Raw genomic sequence first — 17,348 nt, forward strand, 5'->3', positions numbered from 1 at the left:
CAAATGAAAATAGACGCTACCCTATTCGTCTGCGTCAAGAATTTGTCGTAAAACTTGTGGTAAGCGTTAGATGCAGACGTGCACAACAGATTGAGTTCTGACTACAGATTTCTGAATGCAGATTTTTATAGAAACTCCTCACAGCAGTTACTTCCCTTGCTTCGCCCGGTCAGTAACTTCTAGTATAAGGGAGGCCACTGCGTAGGAGATTGAGATTTATAGTGCAGATAGAATTGTTTTACGAACAAAATTTGTTTTAGGTTATAAGAAGATTTTTTGACATAAAACGGTCTTGAAAAATTCACTAAAAACGGTGTCAGCAATATTCTTGGAAGAAAACGTTAGAAAAACGTTTCCAAAAAAAATTGTAAGAATGACCATATACTAAATTAAATAGATATTTCGTCTGATTTTTGATCAGGTAAGGCTTCATAATGGGCAACCGATCGATGTGGATTTATGAAATGTGGTATATACCATAAGCATAGGTGCGTAAACGCACCTATGCTAAAAACTCATTTTGGTTTTGTGTGGCTATTCTCACTGTCTATTGTTGAAAGATTTCAAACCAGTCTAAGTTCCATTGTTGTTGTTTTTGTTTTGTTTTTTAAGTTTTTAATTTTACTCACTTAAAACATTGCAGGGCTTGCGAGACTTTTATGGGCTTAAACAAAATTATTCAGGGGACAAAAATATTTCTAAACGGCACTCGTCCTGCAGGGCGAGTGCATTTAAATTTGCACTCGTCCTGCAAACACATGCACTCGTCCTTGAATATGTGTGAAATAAAGTTTGCAAAGGGCTAATATGACTAATAAAAATTACTATATCACTGCTAAAATGCTGCTTACTCAGTTATTCATGCCAGCTGATCAAAAAAGAAATGTAAAGCAGTGAAATAAGTTATTTATGAGGAACACAAAATAAATAAATGAAGACTGCTGTTTTACTTTTTTTCTAATGCTTGCGTGCTTTCCGTTTGGGATGTTTGAACATCAAACCCCCCCCATCCCTTTAAAGAACGCTCAAATGTCTGACATTTTTCGGACGAAATTCAGACTAGTTATAAACTGTACTTTGCAGTTAAATAATTCTTTAAAAATCTATACTTACAGTGAATGCAGTCGGATGGTTCCCTGTCAACATTGACACCAATATTTACTCGGGACTTAGTCTCGCATAACAATGCGCACCTGTTGTATGAAATTTACAATTACAATTTCCAGTTCATTCTCGTTCTACTTTCGGAATAGATATGCTTTAAGAAAATGATTTTATTAGCCGGATTTTTTTCGAAAAAATCTCGGCTTATAGATTGATGTTGTCGGGCGGGCGGGGGGGCGGGCGGGCGGGGTGGCGTGCTCGAAAATGTTAAAGTTCTTATTTCATGGTATAACTTTGGTATGCTTGGACCTAGAGTCTTCAAACTTGACATGAAGGTTGGCCAGGATTAACAGATGACCACTGGTCATTTCAAGGTCATTCATTTGAAGGTCAAGGTCACTGTGACCTTCAATATAAAAAATGTTAAAGTTGTTATAACTTTGGTATGCTTGGACCTAGAGTCTTGAAACTTGACATGAAGGTTGGCCATAACTAGTTAGTAACCACTGGTCATTTCAAGGTCATTCATTTGAAGGTCAAGGTCACTGTGACCTTGAATGTAAAAATGTTAAAGTTCTTATTTCATGGTATAACTTTGGTATGCTTGGACCTAGAGTCTTCAAACTTGACATGAAGGTTGGCCAGGATTAACAGATGACCACTGGTCATTTCAAGGTCATTCATTTGAAGGTGAAGGTCACTGTGACCTTCAATATAAAAATGTTAAAGTTGTTATAACTTTGGTATGCTTGGACCTAGAGTCTTGAAACTTGACATGAAGGTTGGCCATAACTAGTTAGTAACCACTGGTCATTTCAAGGTCATTCATTTGAAGGTCAAGGTCACTGTGACCTTGAATGTAAAAATGTTAAAGTTCTTATTTCATGGTATAACTTTGGTATGCTTGGACCTAGAGTCTTCAAACTTGACATGAAGGTTGGCCAGGATTAACAGATGACCACTGGTCATTTCAAGGTCATTCATTTGAAGGTGAAGGTCACTGTGACCTTCAATATAAAAATGTTAAAGTTGTTATAACTTTGGTATGCTTGGACCTAGAGTCTTGAAACTTGACATGAAGGTTGGCCAGAACTAGTAAGTAACCACTGGACATTTCAAGGTCATTCATTTGAAGGTCAAGGTCACTGTGACCTTGAATGTAAAAATGTTAAAGTTGTTATAACTTTGGTATGCTTGGACCTAGAGTCTTGAAACTTGACATGAAGGTTGGCCAGAACTAGTAAGTAACCACTGGACATTTCAAGGTCATTCATTTGAAGGTCAAGGTCACTGTGACCTTGAATGTAAAAATGTTAAAGTTCTTATTTCATGTTATAACTTTGGTTTGCTTGTACCTAGAGTCTTCAAACTTGAAATAAAGATTGGCCAGTACTAGAAGATGACCACTGGTCATTTCAATGTCATTCATTTGAAGGTCAAGGTCACTGTGACCTTAAATGTTAAAATGTTAAAATTGTTATAACTTTGGTATGCTTGGACATAGAGTCTTCAAACTTGACATGAAGGTTTGCAAGCACACTTAGATGACCACTGGTCATTTCAAGGTCATTCATTCTAAGGTCAAGGTCACTGTGACCTTGAATGTAAAAATGTTAAAGTTCTTATAACTTTGGTAGGTAAAAATGTTAAAGTTCTTATTCCATGTTATAACTTTGGTATGCTTGTACCTAGAGTCTTCAAACTTGACATAAAGGTTGGCCAGTACTAGAAGATCACCACTGCTCATTTCAATGTCATTCATTTGAAGGTCAAGGTCACTGTGACCTTCAATGTTAAAATGTTAAAATTGTTATATGCATTCAAAACATAACACAAGGTTTGCTCATGCCTTGAAAAGTACTTACATTTCATTTTGACCTTTGAACAATATTTCAGTAATTTAAGTATTGCATTGACAAAAACACGAAAGGTACTTTCCTGTCATTTAAATCAAAAATCCGGCTTCAATGCGGTCATCTCCGACCGCGGAACTCTTGTTTAATTATTTACGGGTCCTAAAATACATATTTTAACATCAGCTTTTTCTCTCGTCCTGTAGGACGAGCGCTTTAGGGAAATTCACTTGTCCTTTATAGATTTCACTCGTCAATTTGAGCGGACGAGTGGAATTTTTGTCCCCTGTTATTAATATTATTTTCTTTGCAACCTCAGAGATTATCACTAGAAGATATTTTTTTCCATTGACAGGCACATTCCTACTGAAGTGGCAATAACACAATTTTCACATTACATGATATGTCATGATTGTCAAAATATCATCACCAGTAGTTTTTCTGTGAAAACCTAGAGCTTAAAATGCTTTGTGATGCAGAATATAGCCCCTTATGATAGATAAGATGCATTTTAAAGATTCACATTTCATCAATTTTGTGACTCGAATTTTTCCCAATTCATTGATTCCGCAACTCGTTTTTTTCCAATTTGAAGATTTCATGACATCGAAAAATTCCCAATTGTAGAGGTACAGGTACTTTTCCCCTTTGGGGAAAAAAAACGCTGGAAACTGACAGCTGATCTCATCAGTTTTCTGCTTAATTAGACACGAACACACTCAATTGAAAAGTTATTTTACATTATTGATTTTTATGCCCCCGGTAGTATGGCATATAGCAGTTGAACTGTCTGTCCTTCGGTCTGTCTGTCATTCCGAAAACTTTAACATTGCCCATAACTTTTGCAATATTGAAGATAGCAACTTGATATTTTGCATGCATGTGTACAGTGTTTTTTTCCTTCTTTGGACGGGGCCGGTAAACGGACCAGTTCCCAATGACCTACGGACCTGTTCCGAAAATGAACCGGACCAGTCCCAATTGCCGAAAAAATACAAAAAATCCCAATCAAAATTGAGTAAACATTTCCCGAAAACGCCAACTTGACGTATTTCGAGACCGTTTTAAGTTTCGGCCGATTTGACTTCTCAATCAATGACTGGTTTAAACATTTAACGTTACATTCGTACATTAAAAACGTGTATCGCATCATTTTTATACTCACAGTAGCGGATCCGTGGTCTAGTGGTAACACACTGGCTTCACAATCCAGAGATCGCTGGTTCGATCCCCCGCTGCACCTAACCTACTAATTCGTCTTTCGCATGAGACGTTAAACCGAGGTGCAGTGTACTAGGTGCTATACACCGGGCACTAAAAGACCCAGGGTCACCTCTGGAACGGGGTGTCTCCTGTATCTTGCACTATCCCCCGTAACCAACTAACACGTCTTTCTGGGGGCGATGGCCATATGGGAGACAATCCCGGTGCACTCGATAAAAAACAAAAAACAACAACATTTTATACTCACAAGTCCTAAAACTACACAATAGACATTGAGAAAACACATTTCCTTGATTAGATATAAATTTTCCGAGTAGTATTTAATTGCTACGTCATGACCTTCGACATTGCAAATGGCGGACATATTGTAAGTGTAACATTCAACCCGCGTTCAATTCAAAGCTGGCGATTCAAATTACAAGTAATGGTGATTCAATAATGGAGAAAGCATTAACTAGATTTAACAAAAGTTTGATAAGGTTTTTTAAACCAGATAACAACAAGGAAAATTTGGATTATTAAAGTTAAACAGGTAAGGCAACTTAAGTGTACATATTTCGGACATGTATAGTATTCGGATAAACAGTAATAGATGTACTAGATGCCCCATGCATTAAGGTTGTGGTTTGTTACAAAAGCAGTCATAGGAATGATGATAATATAATGATGATAAATATGTGATGAAAAGGTGCTACCGGTAAATATTTTAAATTACTTAAATGTTTTAAATATCGTAAAAAGTTCGGCATCTGTTTCGTCCACCCATTCCCCTCGGTACACTGCAACAAAAATAAGCACTTAGTGCTCAGATAAGGCTATGCAGCCTGTGGGTGTCTGGACTCTCATCAGCCCAGAAAGACACCATTCTTGATATATTTAAAGGAGATAAAAACAGAGAACTCTGTAACAATCTGTGTTCTGTTGTTGTTTGTGCAAGATTGTGAATGAAAGTAAATGTTGCTTTCCTGTGTCATTTAAAGCTGACAAAAGTTAAACAAAGTCATATTAATACCATTCTCCAATTGGTACAATTCACAACTTGATTTTTCCCAATTTGAAGATTTCGCTACTCTTTTTTTTCCCAATTTGGTGATTTCACGAAGTGAAAAATTCCCAATGGCATGGGTACCGGACCCGTTCCCAATTGGGTGAAAAAATCACTGAATTGTGAATCTCATGGAGCTGCACATTTTGGGTGGTGGAAGGTCAAGGCCATCCTCAAGGTCAAAGGTCAAATATATGGCTTACAAGCGCAGTAGGGGGCATTGTGTTTCTGACAAACACATCTCTTGTTATTTTCTGTTTAGTTATTATTATGCCCCCCTTCGAAGAAGAGGGGGTATATTGCTTTGCTCATGTCGGTCGGTCCGTCCACCAGGTGGTTTCCGGATGATAACTCAAGAACGCTTGGGCCTAGGATCATGAAACTTCATAGGTACATTGATCATGACTCGCAGATGACCCCTGTTGATTTTGAGGTCACTAGGTCAAAGGTCAAGGTCACAGGTGAAGGTCACAGTTACTGGAAATAGGCATTTTAAGGATTTAGCATGGTTCAAACAAGGGAAACAACTACCGTTTATGCATGTTCTTTTTGTTACAGCATTTGCCTACCTTGTAATATATTTAAATTTTACCAAATGTAAGGCTAACTGCATTTTTGTAATGCATACTACTACTACTACTACTACTACTACTACTACTGCTGCTGCTACTTCTACTACTACTACTACTTCTACTACTACTACTACTACTACTACTACTACTACTACTACTTCTACTACTTCTACTACTACTACTACTACTACTACAACTACTACTACTACTACTACTACTACTACTACTACTACTACTACTACTACAACTACTACTACTACTACTACTACTACTACTACACCACCACCGCCACCACCACAACCACCACCACCACCACCACCATTATGCCCCCTTCGAAGAAGAGGGGATATATTGCTTTGCTCATGTCGGTCTGTCGGTCGGTCGGTCCGTCCACCAGGTGGTTTCCGGATGATAACTCAAGTACGCTTGGGCCTAGGATCATGAAACTTCATAGGTACATTGATCATGACTCGCAGATGACCCCTATTGATTTTGAGGTCACTAGGTCAAAGGTCAAGGTCACAGGTGAAGGTCACAGTTACTGGCATTTTAAGGATTAAGCATGGTTCAAACAAGGGAAACAACTACCGTTTATGCATGTTCTTTTTGTTACAGCAATTGCCTCCCTTGTAATATATTTAAATTTTACCAAATGTAAGGCTAACTGCATTTTTGTAATGCATACTACTACTACTACTACTACTACTACTACTGCTGCTGCTACTACTTCTACTACTACTACTACTTCTAATACTACTACTACTACTACTACTACTACTACTACTACTACTACTACTTCTACTACTACTACTACTACTACTACTACTACTACTACTACTACTACTACTACTACTACTACTACAATTACTACTACTACTACTACTACTACTACTACTCCTCCACCACCACCACCACCACCACCACCACCACCACCACCGTTCACAGTGACAAAAAACGTATTCACACAATGGCTGCTACTACAACTTATAGCCCATATAGGGGGGCATGCATGTTTTACAAACAGCCCTTGTTATGATATGATTTGTTTGCAACAGAAAAAGCTTAAATTGAAAGTAACAAAATACATGTAAACAGCAAAAAAGAGCATTTTTTGACATGTAGCTTAGAGGTAAATTTTGTCAACAGGGACCTATAATAAAGAATGTTTTCATTGTGTTTTTCATGATTTAAAACGCATCAATAAATGTTTAAATCATGTGAATGCTCTTTATAATATTTAATGACGACACATTTAAAAAGACTCTGTATTGTCCTACTTACTTTTTTGTAAATCAAATTTCCCAATATCCAGATGATAAACTCCCAAAATAGACGCTAAATTTATATACATGTATATTGTTTTCCAGGGTTTCATGCAATGAAGAAAAGAAAGCAAGAAGACATTCAGTGATTGGACTCTTTCCTGAATTGTCAATTTTGGTATGACTAAATTGAATAAGAACTTTTGTATGGTACCTTGCTGAATACTTTTGTTATAAACTTATTTAACATTTTCAAACAAGTTTTGTCAGAAACAAAATGCCTTTTTCCTGTAACATGTTTAAAAACACATGAGTGGCTGTTTTGCCGGTAATGGCCCCCTTTGAAGAAGACATCATATAGCACTCACACTTTACGCCTGTGATAAGTTTAGCTCCAGCCAGTAAGTGATTTTAATTGAAGAAGAATCCTGCAATTTGATGCAAACAAGTTGCAATTTTCTCATTCTTGACTCCTGCAAAAAATTAGCCTTGCATTATTTTGACACATTTTGTTTTCCACAATCCAACTTGAAAAAAGGACCAGTGAAAATGTTATATTCATTATTATGATACAAGAAAGCTATTGCAAAACCATATACATTCATTTAGGAAAATTTCAAGTTACTTCAGTATTTTCACCATGATCATTTTTTTTTGGACACCTCATTATTTTGAGACCTTGGGTCATTTTGACTCCTGGTTTTTAAAATCTGCTGAAATCCCTTAGCCTTTACCTTGAAATATATGTCAACCACCATAAGACATGTTGCATGTAGCACTCGTCACCCTTTCTCAACAGTCAAGGTCACACTTAGTGGTCAAGAGTAAAAATAATTTGGCACAAATGTTAGCCATCCTATGGCATTGTCTTGTTTGTTACACAAGTCTCCTCACCTCAAAGATCAAGGTCACACTAAGAGATTAAATGTCATAGTTGACCATAACAATGTTTGTTTCCTACGTAAGTGAACAAAAATAGACCTTTCAAAAAGTTAAAACTCAATAAAAGAAGAGCTTGTCAAAACTGGCTCTGAAATTTAACATCACCGGCAAACCAGTCCATTGACATAAGCCTTGAGTTATTTTAATATTTATAAATTTAGGATTACTCTTTGGTTTATTTGATAATTATATCACATGTATTCTGGTATTTCAGCGTAAAAGAAAGCGCAAGATTGAAGATGACTGTGTTAGTTTGCAGAGTTTTGAATCTGGCACCAGTCAACAGGTTTGTGCACAGTTAACATTTGTGATTTGCATACATGTTTCAGTTTCAAAATCTATTGCTCTGTTCATATTAGATCCATTATGTTGCCGTTTTATTTGTTTGATTGTATTATTACACTTTAACATGGGTTCATGAAAAAAAACATCCTCCCAGTCACAAAATTAAAGGGGGGGGGGTATACTGGAATCACCATGGAAAGTCTGTCAGTCTGTTGGTCCTTAGACAGACTTGTCAGCAGGCATTCTACTGCAATTTTCAATGAAAAGCATTCAAACTTGCCGGCATTGTTCCTTATAATATTGATTTGTGCAATTGCCATTTTTGTCATCCTTCATCAACAATCAAAAAAGTTTAGCCCCTTTTAATGTGGCTGGCATCTTCTGATTCCAAGATGCATATATCAATACGCCAGTCTGCTCCTTCTTTGGCTTGTTTGTTTGTCTGTGCGTATGAAATTAACCCTAAATGACACGTTTCATCTGTATTTCTTGCTACTTAGCTTTGATGGATGTTAGCTATGCGTGTATTTTTTCCTCTATATTAGAATTGTTGTTGTTTTGTTTTTATGCCCCCGGTAGGGTGGCATAAAGCATTTGAACTGTCTGTCCGTCATTCCGTCCGAAAACTTTAACATTTGCCATAACTTTTGCAATATTGAAGATACCAACTTGATATTTGGCATGCATACATGTATGTATCTCATGGAGCTGCACATTTTGAGTGGTGAAAGGTCAAGGTCATCATTCAAGGTCAAACATAAAAAATACAATCCAAGGGAAGTAATAAGCTTTAAATGGGAGATAATTTCTAAACCTCCCAAATGATATATTGAAATTTTATTTCAAAGCGGCACAATAGGTGGCATTGTGTTTCTGACAAACACATCTGTTGTTTTCAAATTTGGGCTTAAATGGGGCCAATTTTCTAATTATACCCCCACAAACGAAGTTTAGGGGGGTATATAGGAGTGAGCTTGTCTGTCAGTCTGTCGGTATGTCGGTCGGTCCATATTAAGTGTCCGCTTTCTGTTTCAAGTAGTTTTCATCCGATCTTCACCAAACTTGGTCAGAAGTTGTATCTACATGATGTCTAGGCCTAGTTCGAACATGGGCCTTGTCGGGTCAAAAACTAGGTCACGGGGTCACTTAGTGCGTTTTAAACATTCAGCATGTTGTCCGCTCTCTATTTCAAGTAGTTTTCATCCGATCTTCACCAAACTTGGTCAGAAGTTGTATCTTGATGATCTTATGGCCAAGTTCGAACTTTGGCCTTGCCTGGTCAAAAACTAGGTCACGGGGTCACTAAGTGCGTTTAAAACATTCAGCATGTTGTCCGCTCTCTAATTCAAGTAGTTTTCATCCGATCTTCACCAAACTTGGTCAGAAGTTGTATCTAGATGATGTGTAGGCCAAGTTCGAACATGGGCCTTGCCAGGTCAAAAACTAGGTCACGGGGTCACTTAGTACATTTTACACATTGAGCATGGTGTCCGCTCTCTATTTCAAGTAGTTTAAATTCGATCTTCACCACACTGGGTCAAAAGTTGTAACTAGATTATGTGTAGGTCAAGTTTGAACATGGGCCATGCCGGGTCAAACACTAGGTCACCGGGTCACTTAGTGTGTTTTAAACCTCACCATGTTGTCCGCTCTCTAATTCAAGTAGTTTTTATCCAATCTTCACCAAAATTGGTCAGAAGTTGTATCTTGCTAATGTCTAGAGCAAGTTTGAATATGGGTCATGCCTGGTCAAAAACAAGGTCACGGGGTCACTAAGTGCATTTTAAACATCACAATGTTGTCTGCTCTCTAATTCAAGTAGTTTTCATCCCATCTTCACCAACCTTTGTCAGAAGTTGTATCTAGATGATCTTAAGGCCAAGTTCGAACATGGGCCTTGCTGGGTCAAAAACTAAGTAACGGGGTCACTTAGTGCATTTTCCAATCTTCACCAAACTTGGTCAGAAGTTGTATCTAGATGATGTCTAGGTCGAGTTTGAATATGGGTCATGCCGGGTCAAAAAATAGGTCACGGGGTATCTTAGTGCATTTTAAACCTCACCATGTTGTCCGCTCTCTAATTCAAGTAATTTTCCTCCAATCCTCACCAAACTTGGTCACAAGGTTTCTAAATGATCTCTAGGGTAAGTTTGAACATGGACCATTCGGGGCCTAAAACTAGGTCACGGGGTCGCTTAGTGCGTTTTTTTTACATTCAGCATGGTGTCCGCTCTCTTATTCAAGTAGTTTACATCCGATCTTCAACAAACTTGGTCAGAAGTTTTATGGAGATGACCTTAAGGCCAAGTTAGAACATGGACCTTTCTGGGTAAAAAACTAGGTCAAGGGGTCACTTAGTGCGTTTTAAAAATTGAGCATGGTGTCCGCTGTTTTTTGTGAAGACGTACGACATGCAAAATATTATGTGTCAATGGGGCATGTGGGGGTATTTGTCATTTCTGTGACAAAGCTCTAGTTTCATTTACAATCTCAAAATGTATATATTATTCCTAAAAGACTGTCTAAAATTCCCAATTTATTGTTTCAAAACAAAAAGAAATTTGAAATAAAGTTTAATATTTAGTTGATTTCCCTATCCATCTCTATAAGTTGAAGCTTTGGAAATATTAGATAAACAAGACCCTTTTGCTATAACTGTTCTCTCCCTTTGTATACTAAATTGTCAATGGTAAATGGATATCCACAAGAAATGTCAGTCTGTAAATAGGCTGGAAAGTTTTGAATATGATATTTACACTTTATTTAGGAAATAAAAACAAAGTTTTTTTGTTAGTTTGGAATGTTTTGCTCTAAATTGCGAAAAAAATATGCACATTTTACTTTGGGAAAGGGTTCAGCTATTGGGAACTTGAAAGCAGTAGAAAAAGGAATGCATTCTCAATCTGATTTTCTAGCCATTTTTCCCAATACGAAGTAACAGTGTTTGTTTTTTTTGCTTAATATTTTTCAGCCTGTGTCTTTTGGATTTGGAAAAATAACGTGAAAAACCCTAAAATCAATAGGAATGAAACATAATTAATATTATTATAAATATCTGATTTCCAACTGTTTATTATTCCCTTATAGGTGAAACACGAGGGGACTTATGGTTTGCGCTCTGTGTGTCCGTCAGTATGTCAGTCAGTCAGTCAGTCAGTCAGTCAGTCAGTCTGTCACACTTTTCTGGATCCTGCGATAACTTTAAAAGTTCATATTTTTTCATGAACCTTGAAACATGGACAGATGGCAATATGGAGATTATGCACGCCATTTCATTTTGTTCCTACAACAAGGATTCTGGTTGCTATGGCAACAAATATACTAGAAATATTGCTGAAAATAGTGGATCCGGCGATAACTTTATAAGTTCTTCATATTTTTTCATGAAACTTCAAACAAGGTTAGATGGCAATATGGAGATTATGCATGTCATTTCATTTTGTTCCTACGTCAAGAATTCTTGTTGCTATGGCAACAAATTAACTACAAATTTTGCTAAAAATGGTGGATCCTGCGTAGGTATAGGGGACTTATATTGCTTGACAATAGTCTTATTAGTCATGTTTAACTGAATTTTTAGCTCGGCTTTTTTCGGAGAAAACCCGAGGTATTGTCATAGCCAGCTCGTCGTGTCCGCCGTCCGCTAAAACCTTGACATTTTGTCAAGGTTTTGAACATTGGCTCTAAAATCAAAGTGCTTCAACCTACAACTTTGAAACTTCATATGTAGCTGCATGAGTTCTACATGCCACACCCATTTTTGGTTCACTAGGTCAAAGGTCAAGGTCACTGTGACCTCTGAAAAAATAAAATAAATTCTGACAAGCTTTCATCTATTCAAAACTGCACCCGCAGCCGAGCGTGGCACCCCTTATGCGGTGCTCTTGTTTTATTTATATTATAAAGTGCTGCTAAAGTGTCATTTTGCAATCAAGAAACTGTTTAGTTAATTTCATTTCAAGTTCAATAATCTATAGATTATAACACACTTGAAACATAGCCTTTTTCAAGGCTATGAGTTTTATACACTAAAGAAATTTTTTTGGGGGAGCATATAGTCAACTCTTCGTCTGTCCGTGTGTCCGTCCGTCCGTGCACAATTTTTGTCTGGGCTATTTCTCAGCAACTAATGACCGGAATTCAATTAAACTTTATGGGAAGCTTCACTACCAAGAGGAGATGTGCATATTATCAGCAGGTTCTGGTCGGATGATTTTTCACAGAGTTATTACCCTTTGAAATTTTCCATTAACTGTACATATAGTGCAATTCTTGTCCGGGCTATTTCTCCGCAACTTATGACCGGAATTCAATGAAACTTTATGGGAAGCTTCACTAACAAGAAGAGATGTGCATATTATCAGTGGGTTCTGGTTAGATGATTTATTAAGAGAGTTATGACCCTTTGAAATTTTTAAGTTGCTAAACCATCCATCGTATTATTTTGTCCAAAGTTATGCCCCTAAAGACGTTTCCTTTTATCTGAATATATAGTGCAATATTGTGACAAAAAAAAACTGTGGGGAGAATAACCCGTCTCCAACGGTTTCTTGTTTTAAATTAAATATCATATGGAGAAAACATTAACCATTTAAACAAATATAAATTGCAATTAAACTTTACATTCATTGCTTGAATCGACAGTAAAGTTATACTTTTTTAAGCTCATGTACAATGTAGATGATTCAAGAAAAAAACATTGTTTATGTACTTTGTTCATTTGACTTATGAAATAATCTTTATTACTATATGTTTATGTCCCCCACTATAGTAGTGGGGGACATATTGTTTTTGCCCTGTCTGTTGGTCTGTCTGTTTGCGCCAAATTTAACATTTTGCAATAACTTTTGCTATATTGAAGATAGCAACTTCATATTTGGCATGCATGTGTATCTCATAAAGCTGCACATTTTGAGTGGTGAAAGGTCAAGGTCATCCTTCAAGGTCAGAGGTCAAATATATGTGGCCAAAATCGCTCATTTTATGAATACTTTTGCAATATTGAAGATAGCAACTTGATATTTGGCATGCATGTGTATCTCATGGAGCTGCACATTTTGAGTGGGTAAGGTCAAGGTCAAGGTCATCCTTCATGGTCAGAGGTCAAATATATGTGGCCCAAATCGCTTATTTTATAAAAACTTTTGCAATATTGAAGATAGCAACTTGATATTTGGCATGCATGTGCATCTCATGGAGCTGCACATTTTGAGTGGTGAAAGGTCAAGGTCATCCTTCAAGGTCAGAGGTCAAATATATGTGGCCCAAATCGCTTATTTTATGAATACTTTTGCAATATTGAAGATAGAAACTTGATATTTGACATGCATGTGTATCTCATGGAGCTGCACATTTTGAGTGGTGAAAGGTCAAGGTCATCCTTCACAAGGTCAAGGTCATCATACAAGGTCAAACATCATATAGGGGGACATTGTGTTTCACAAACACATCTTGTTAATTTTGGTGGTGTGTGTTGGGGGGGGGGGGGGTCATTGTGAAATTTTTTGATAACTTTACATTTCTAAGATTTAAAATAAGTACAATGTAACATTGAAACATGTGATGTAATCTTCCTGATTGAAAAGAATATCAATAATGTTTTGATTGTTTCGCATTTTTTAATTACATTTTTGGATCAAATTAATCAATTTGGCAAAAAGCGTGGAGGGGCGTTTTCAGAACACATGTTAGTCCATGTGAAATTTTACTTATCAGGAAAACCACATGACAGGCAATTTTGAAAAAAATACACTTCATTATTATCTTGCCATTTATAGAATGACTATACAAAATATGAAACCAAAGCATGATTTTCTTTTTTCTGGAAAATATCTTCATTATAAATATATATGTAAGTGTTGGTGTATAATTACCGGACTAAAATAGCCAAGTATCTTCAAAACTTCTGCATTACATCAGGGATTACACTGAAGCCTCCACAATGATTGTTCTATTGATTGTCCCTTTCCCACTTAGAAGCAAAGTGAAAATAGCTATGAGCAAACAGCATTAAACCAGGTTTTATGCTGTTTGCTGCTCATCAGTATCCACGGTGCCTATACCACTTGAATTTTTTGGATCTGTGTTGGGAGAATAACGTGCGACCTAATTAACATTTTTAAGTATATCTTTTTATAATATTTCACCATTTTTAATGGGATAAAGTGGAGAGCCTGCTCATTCGTGAGAGTTTTCTATAGGTATCATGATCTTTTAAAACAAATAAGTATTTTTTCAGTAAAGCGCAATCGCGCATTTGAACGGTTAGAAAAATGTCGGTTCAGTGTGGGGACTTCATATTACAAACGCGCGGTTGCACATTACTGAAAAAATACTTATTTGTTTTAAAAGATCATGATGCCTATAGAAAACTCTCACAAATGGAAAAAGTATATATTTTTACCAAATAGGAACTAAAAATTCCCTATGGGAGGGCCCCCCCCCCCCCCAACAAAAAAATTCCCATCCATATAAATTCAACCTTAGTAAATATAATACTGAAAACACTTGTATTCTCAATTTTGAAGCAATTTTTAGAAAGAAACAGCAACACTAATTTCCCAATTTTAGTCACAATGCTGCAAATTTTCCCAATCCAAAGGGACTGGGCCCCATTCACAAAATGGTGGGGAAAAACACTGTGGTTGGTTTGGAGGGTCCTGTAGTCACTAGGCCACACACGGCGTCACATGGAAGTTGTCTAGACATTGGGAAAATAATATGGGTAATATCCATCAAGCTTAAATAATAAGGAAGCAGAAAATGCTCATCAATGCATTAACTGCTGCAATAAAAGGCAGTGAGTTTCTTAAGTGCTGTGAAGAGATTCGTTTTAATTTGCTGTTAACTTTTTTATTTTTCGCTGTCTGTAGTATGACGTCAAGCAAAACAACTGTTTCTTAGAACTGCACATTGATGGCATTTGCGATTGGAATTTCTGTTAATGTATGTCAATTATACATGTAGTGTCCAGCATTTTTTTAAAGAAATAATTACAGAATATTATAGAAAATAATTACTGGAAAAGGGATCAGTTACATATAGGATTTTTGTTGTTTTTTGTTGTTGATTATTGATTTTAATTATTATTGCTCATTGTGATCAGAGAAAATATATAATGGCACTGGGTGCAAAGTTTAATAGTATACTGTATCTTTATAAAACTCTGCAGAAAATCTACCTCAAGCAAAAAATTCCAAAATTAAAACACAATAAAGTATTGCTATGATAAAATTCAGTAGCATTTTTTTATTGCTGTGAGAAACTTATTTTAAAAAATGGGGGGAAACACGTACATCTTGCAATATATTGCAAAGTAAAAATGTATATATAGTGCTAAATACTGGTATATCTTGTAAATTATTTTATATTCAGTGATTTATTTTGAAATCTACATCAATGAGTCCCTGGGACTCGCATATTTTGAAACAATGGGTCCAAACTAAAAACAATGGGTCCCAGATTGTGTCTTTGTAAATTCTTTACAAATAATCTACTTTACATGATACACCTTAGCCAGGGGCTCTTTTATGCAATTTTACAGCTAAAAAAAGAAATAGGTTTATAGCAAGTACAGTACAGGCAACGTGTACTTTGACAAAAACGCGTGTCTGCGGTGTTCAATTTTCCCGATGGGTGACATTTCGCGGGGGGCGGACACGCTACTGACCGCGGTGTTCGGCGAACACCCAAAATCGCCGCGATTGCACGCTATCATTAACTGGAACACCCGTGATCACCGCAATGCCGCGCGGCCATTGATACATGTAATACCTGTCTGCGATGGTCATTCAAGAGTTTTAAATTTACATGTACAATGTACAAATGAACATAATAAACTACATGTATGTGCAAATGTATGCGTTCTTAAAGTGATATTATGGGCAACTAACAGTATTTGCAATATACAATGTAGGTGTGTATCGTAACCGTTGTTTGTTTTTTGTGTTTTCGCTCGATATACACTTGTATTTGTTAATGCAGCATCAACATAATTAAACAATATCCCGAAAAGAAAAATAATCCATTTGAATATCAACCGTACTTTCGTTTTGACAACTTACGACAGAAATGAATCGATGTACGATGCGAGTCTAAATGTAGTTTTCATGCAGATTCTTTCATACCACACAATGACACAATTTGGTTTTACGGATCATTTCAGGTTAGAGGGATGGGTGAGTCATGTAACATATCGAAAATAATATAAATTTTTTATAAACAACCGGTAACAAGATGAGTTGTAGATAATTTCAGATACCACATTCATTATAACTTATTGTTTTCACCCGTTTCTTTTCAGCTCAATTCAACAGTAACAAAATGCCCATCACTTTAAATTATCTACAACTCGTCTTGCTTCCAGTGGTTAATAAAAAAATATAATATTCGATATTTTTCATGACAGTTCAGTCTCTAAGCCGAAATGATCCGTAAAACAAATTTGTGTCTTTGTGTCGTATGAATGAATCTGCACTAAAATGAAATTTAGGTTTACATCGTACCCCTAATCATAACGAAAGTACAATTGATATTCAAATGATTTTTTTATTTTTCCGGGATATCGTTTTAGAATGTTGATGATGCATTCATAGATATAAGTTTATGTAAAGTGACAACACCAAAAAATAACCGACGGTTGCGATAGACACCTATAAACATTGCATATATTGTTAGATGCGCATAATATATCGTTAAATACTTAAAATATCCTTCGACCAGCATGTACATAAAAATAGACTATATTTACTTGTATTCATTATCGCTTAAAGCGGGTATATACGATTTTTTATATGTGTTTAATTGTAATACATTGATAAAATATGTTACAATAACACAAAATAGGCAAGAAAAATTACACATTAAAGCCGAATTTCATAAAATGCAGCAAAGACAAATTAGCGCCCCGAGTCGATTGTGACGTACATATTTTCCTACAATAACCGAAGCATTCGTCTTTGCATTAGGATCGGAGTTAGTGTTCGTGTGTCGTATGAATAGATATTGTTGCAGGAATTCAAATAAACCGTTAAACTAAGTTTAGATTCACATCGTACATGTA

General features: G+C 36.3%; 1 protein-coding gene across 1 annotated transcript in view; it reads left to right on the forward strand.

Annotated features, from left to right (window-relative positions):
* LOC127881831 (neuroepithelial cell-transforming gene 1 protein-like) overlaps positions 1-17,348 on the forward strand; it is a 70,427-nt gene that overhangs the window by 24,262 nt on the left and 28,817 nt on the right. Inside the window, exons 2-3 of the mRNA XM_052429969.1 lie at positions 7,166-7,238; positions 8,217-8,288. Coding sequence (XP_052285929.1) covers positions 7,166-7,238; positions 8,217-8,288 — 145 coding nt within the window. The remainder of the gene's footprint in view (positions 1-7,165; positions 7,239-8,216; positions 8,289-17,348) is intronic.

Source organism: Dreissena polymorpha, chromosome 5, assembly GCF_020536995.1.
Source record: "Dreissena polymorpha isolate Duluth1 chromosome 5, UMN_Dpol_1.0, whole genome shotgun sequence".
Classification (NCBI taxonomy): Eukaryota; Metazoa; Mollusca; class Bivalvia; order Myida; family Dreissenidae; genus Dreissena; species Dreissena polymorpha.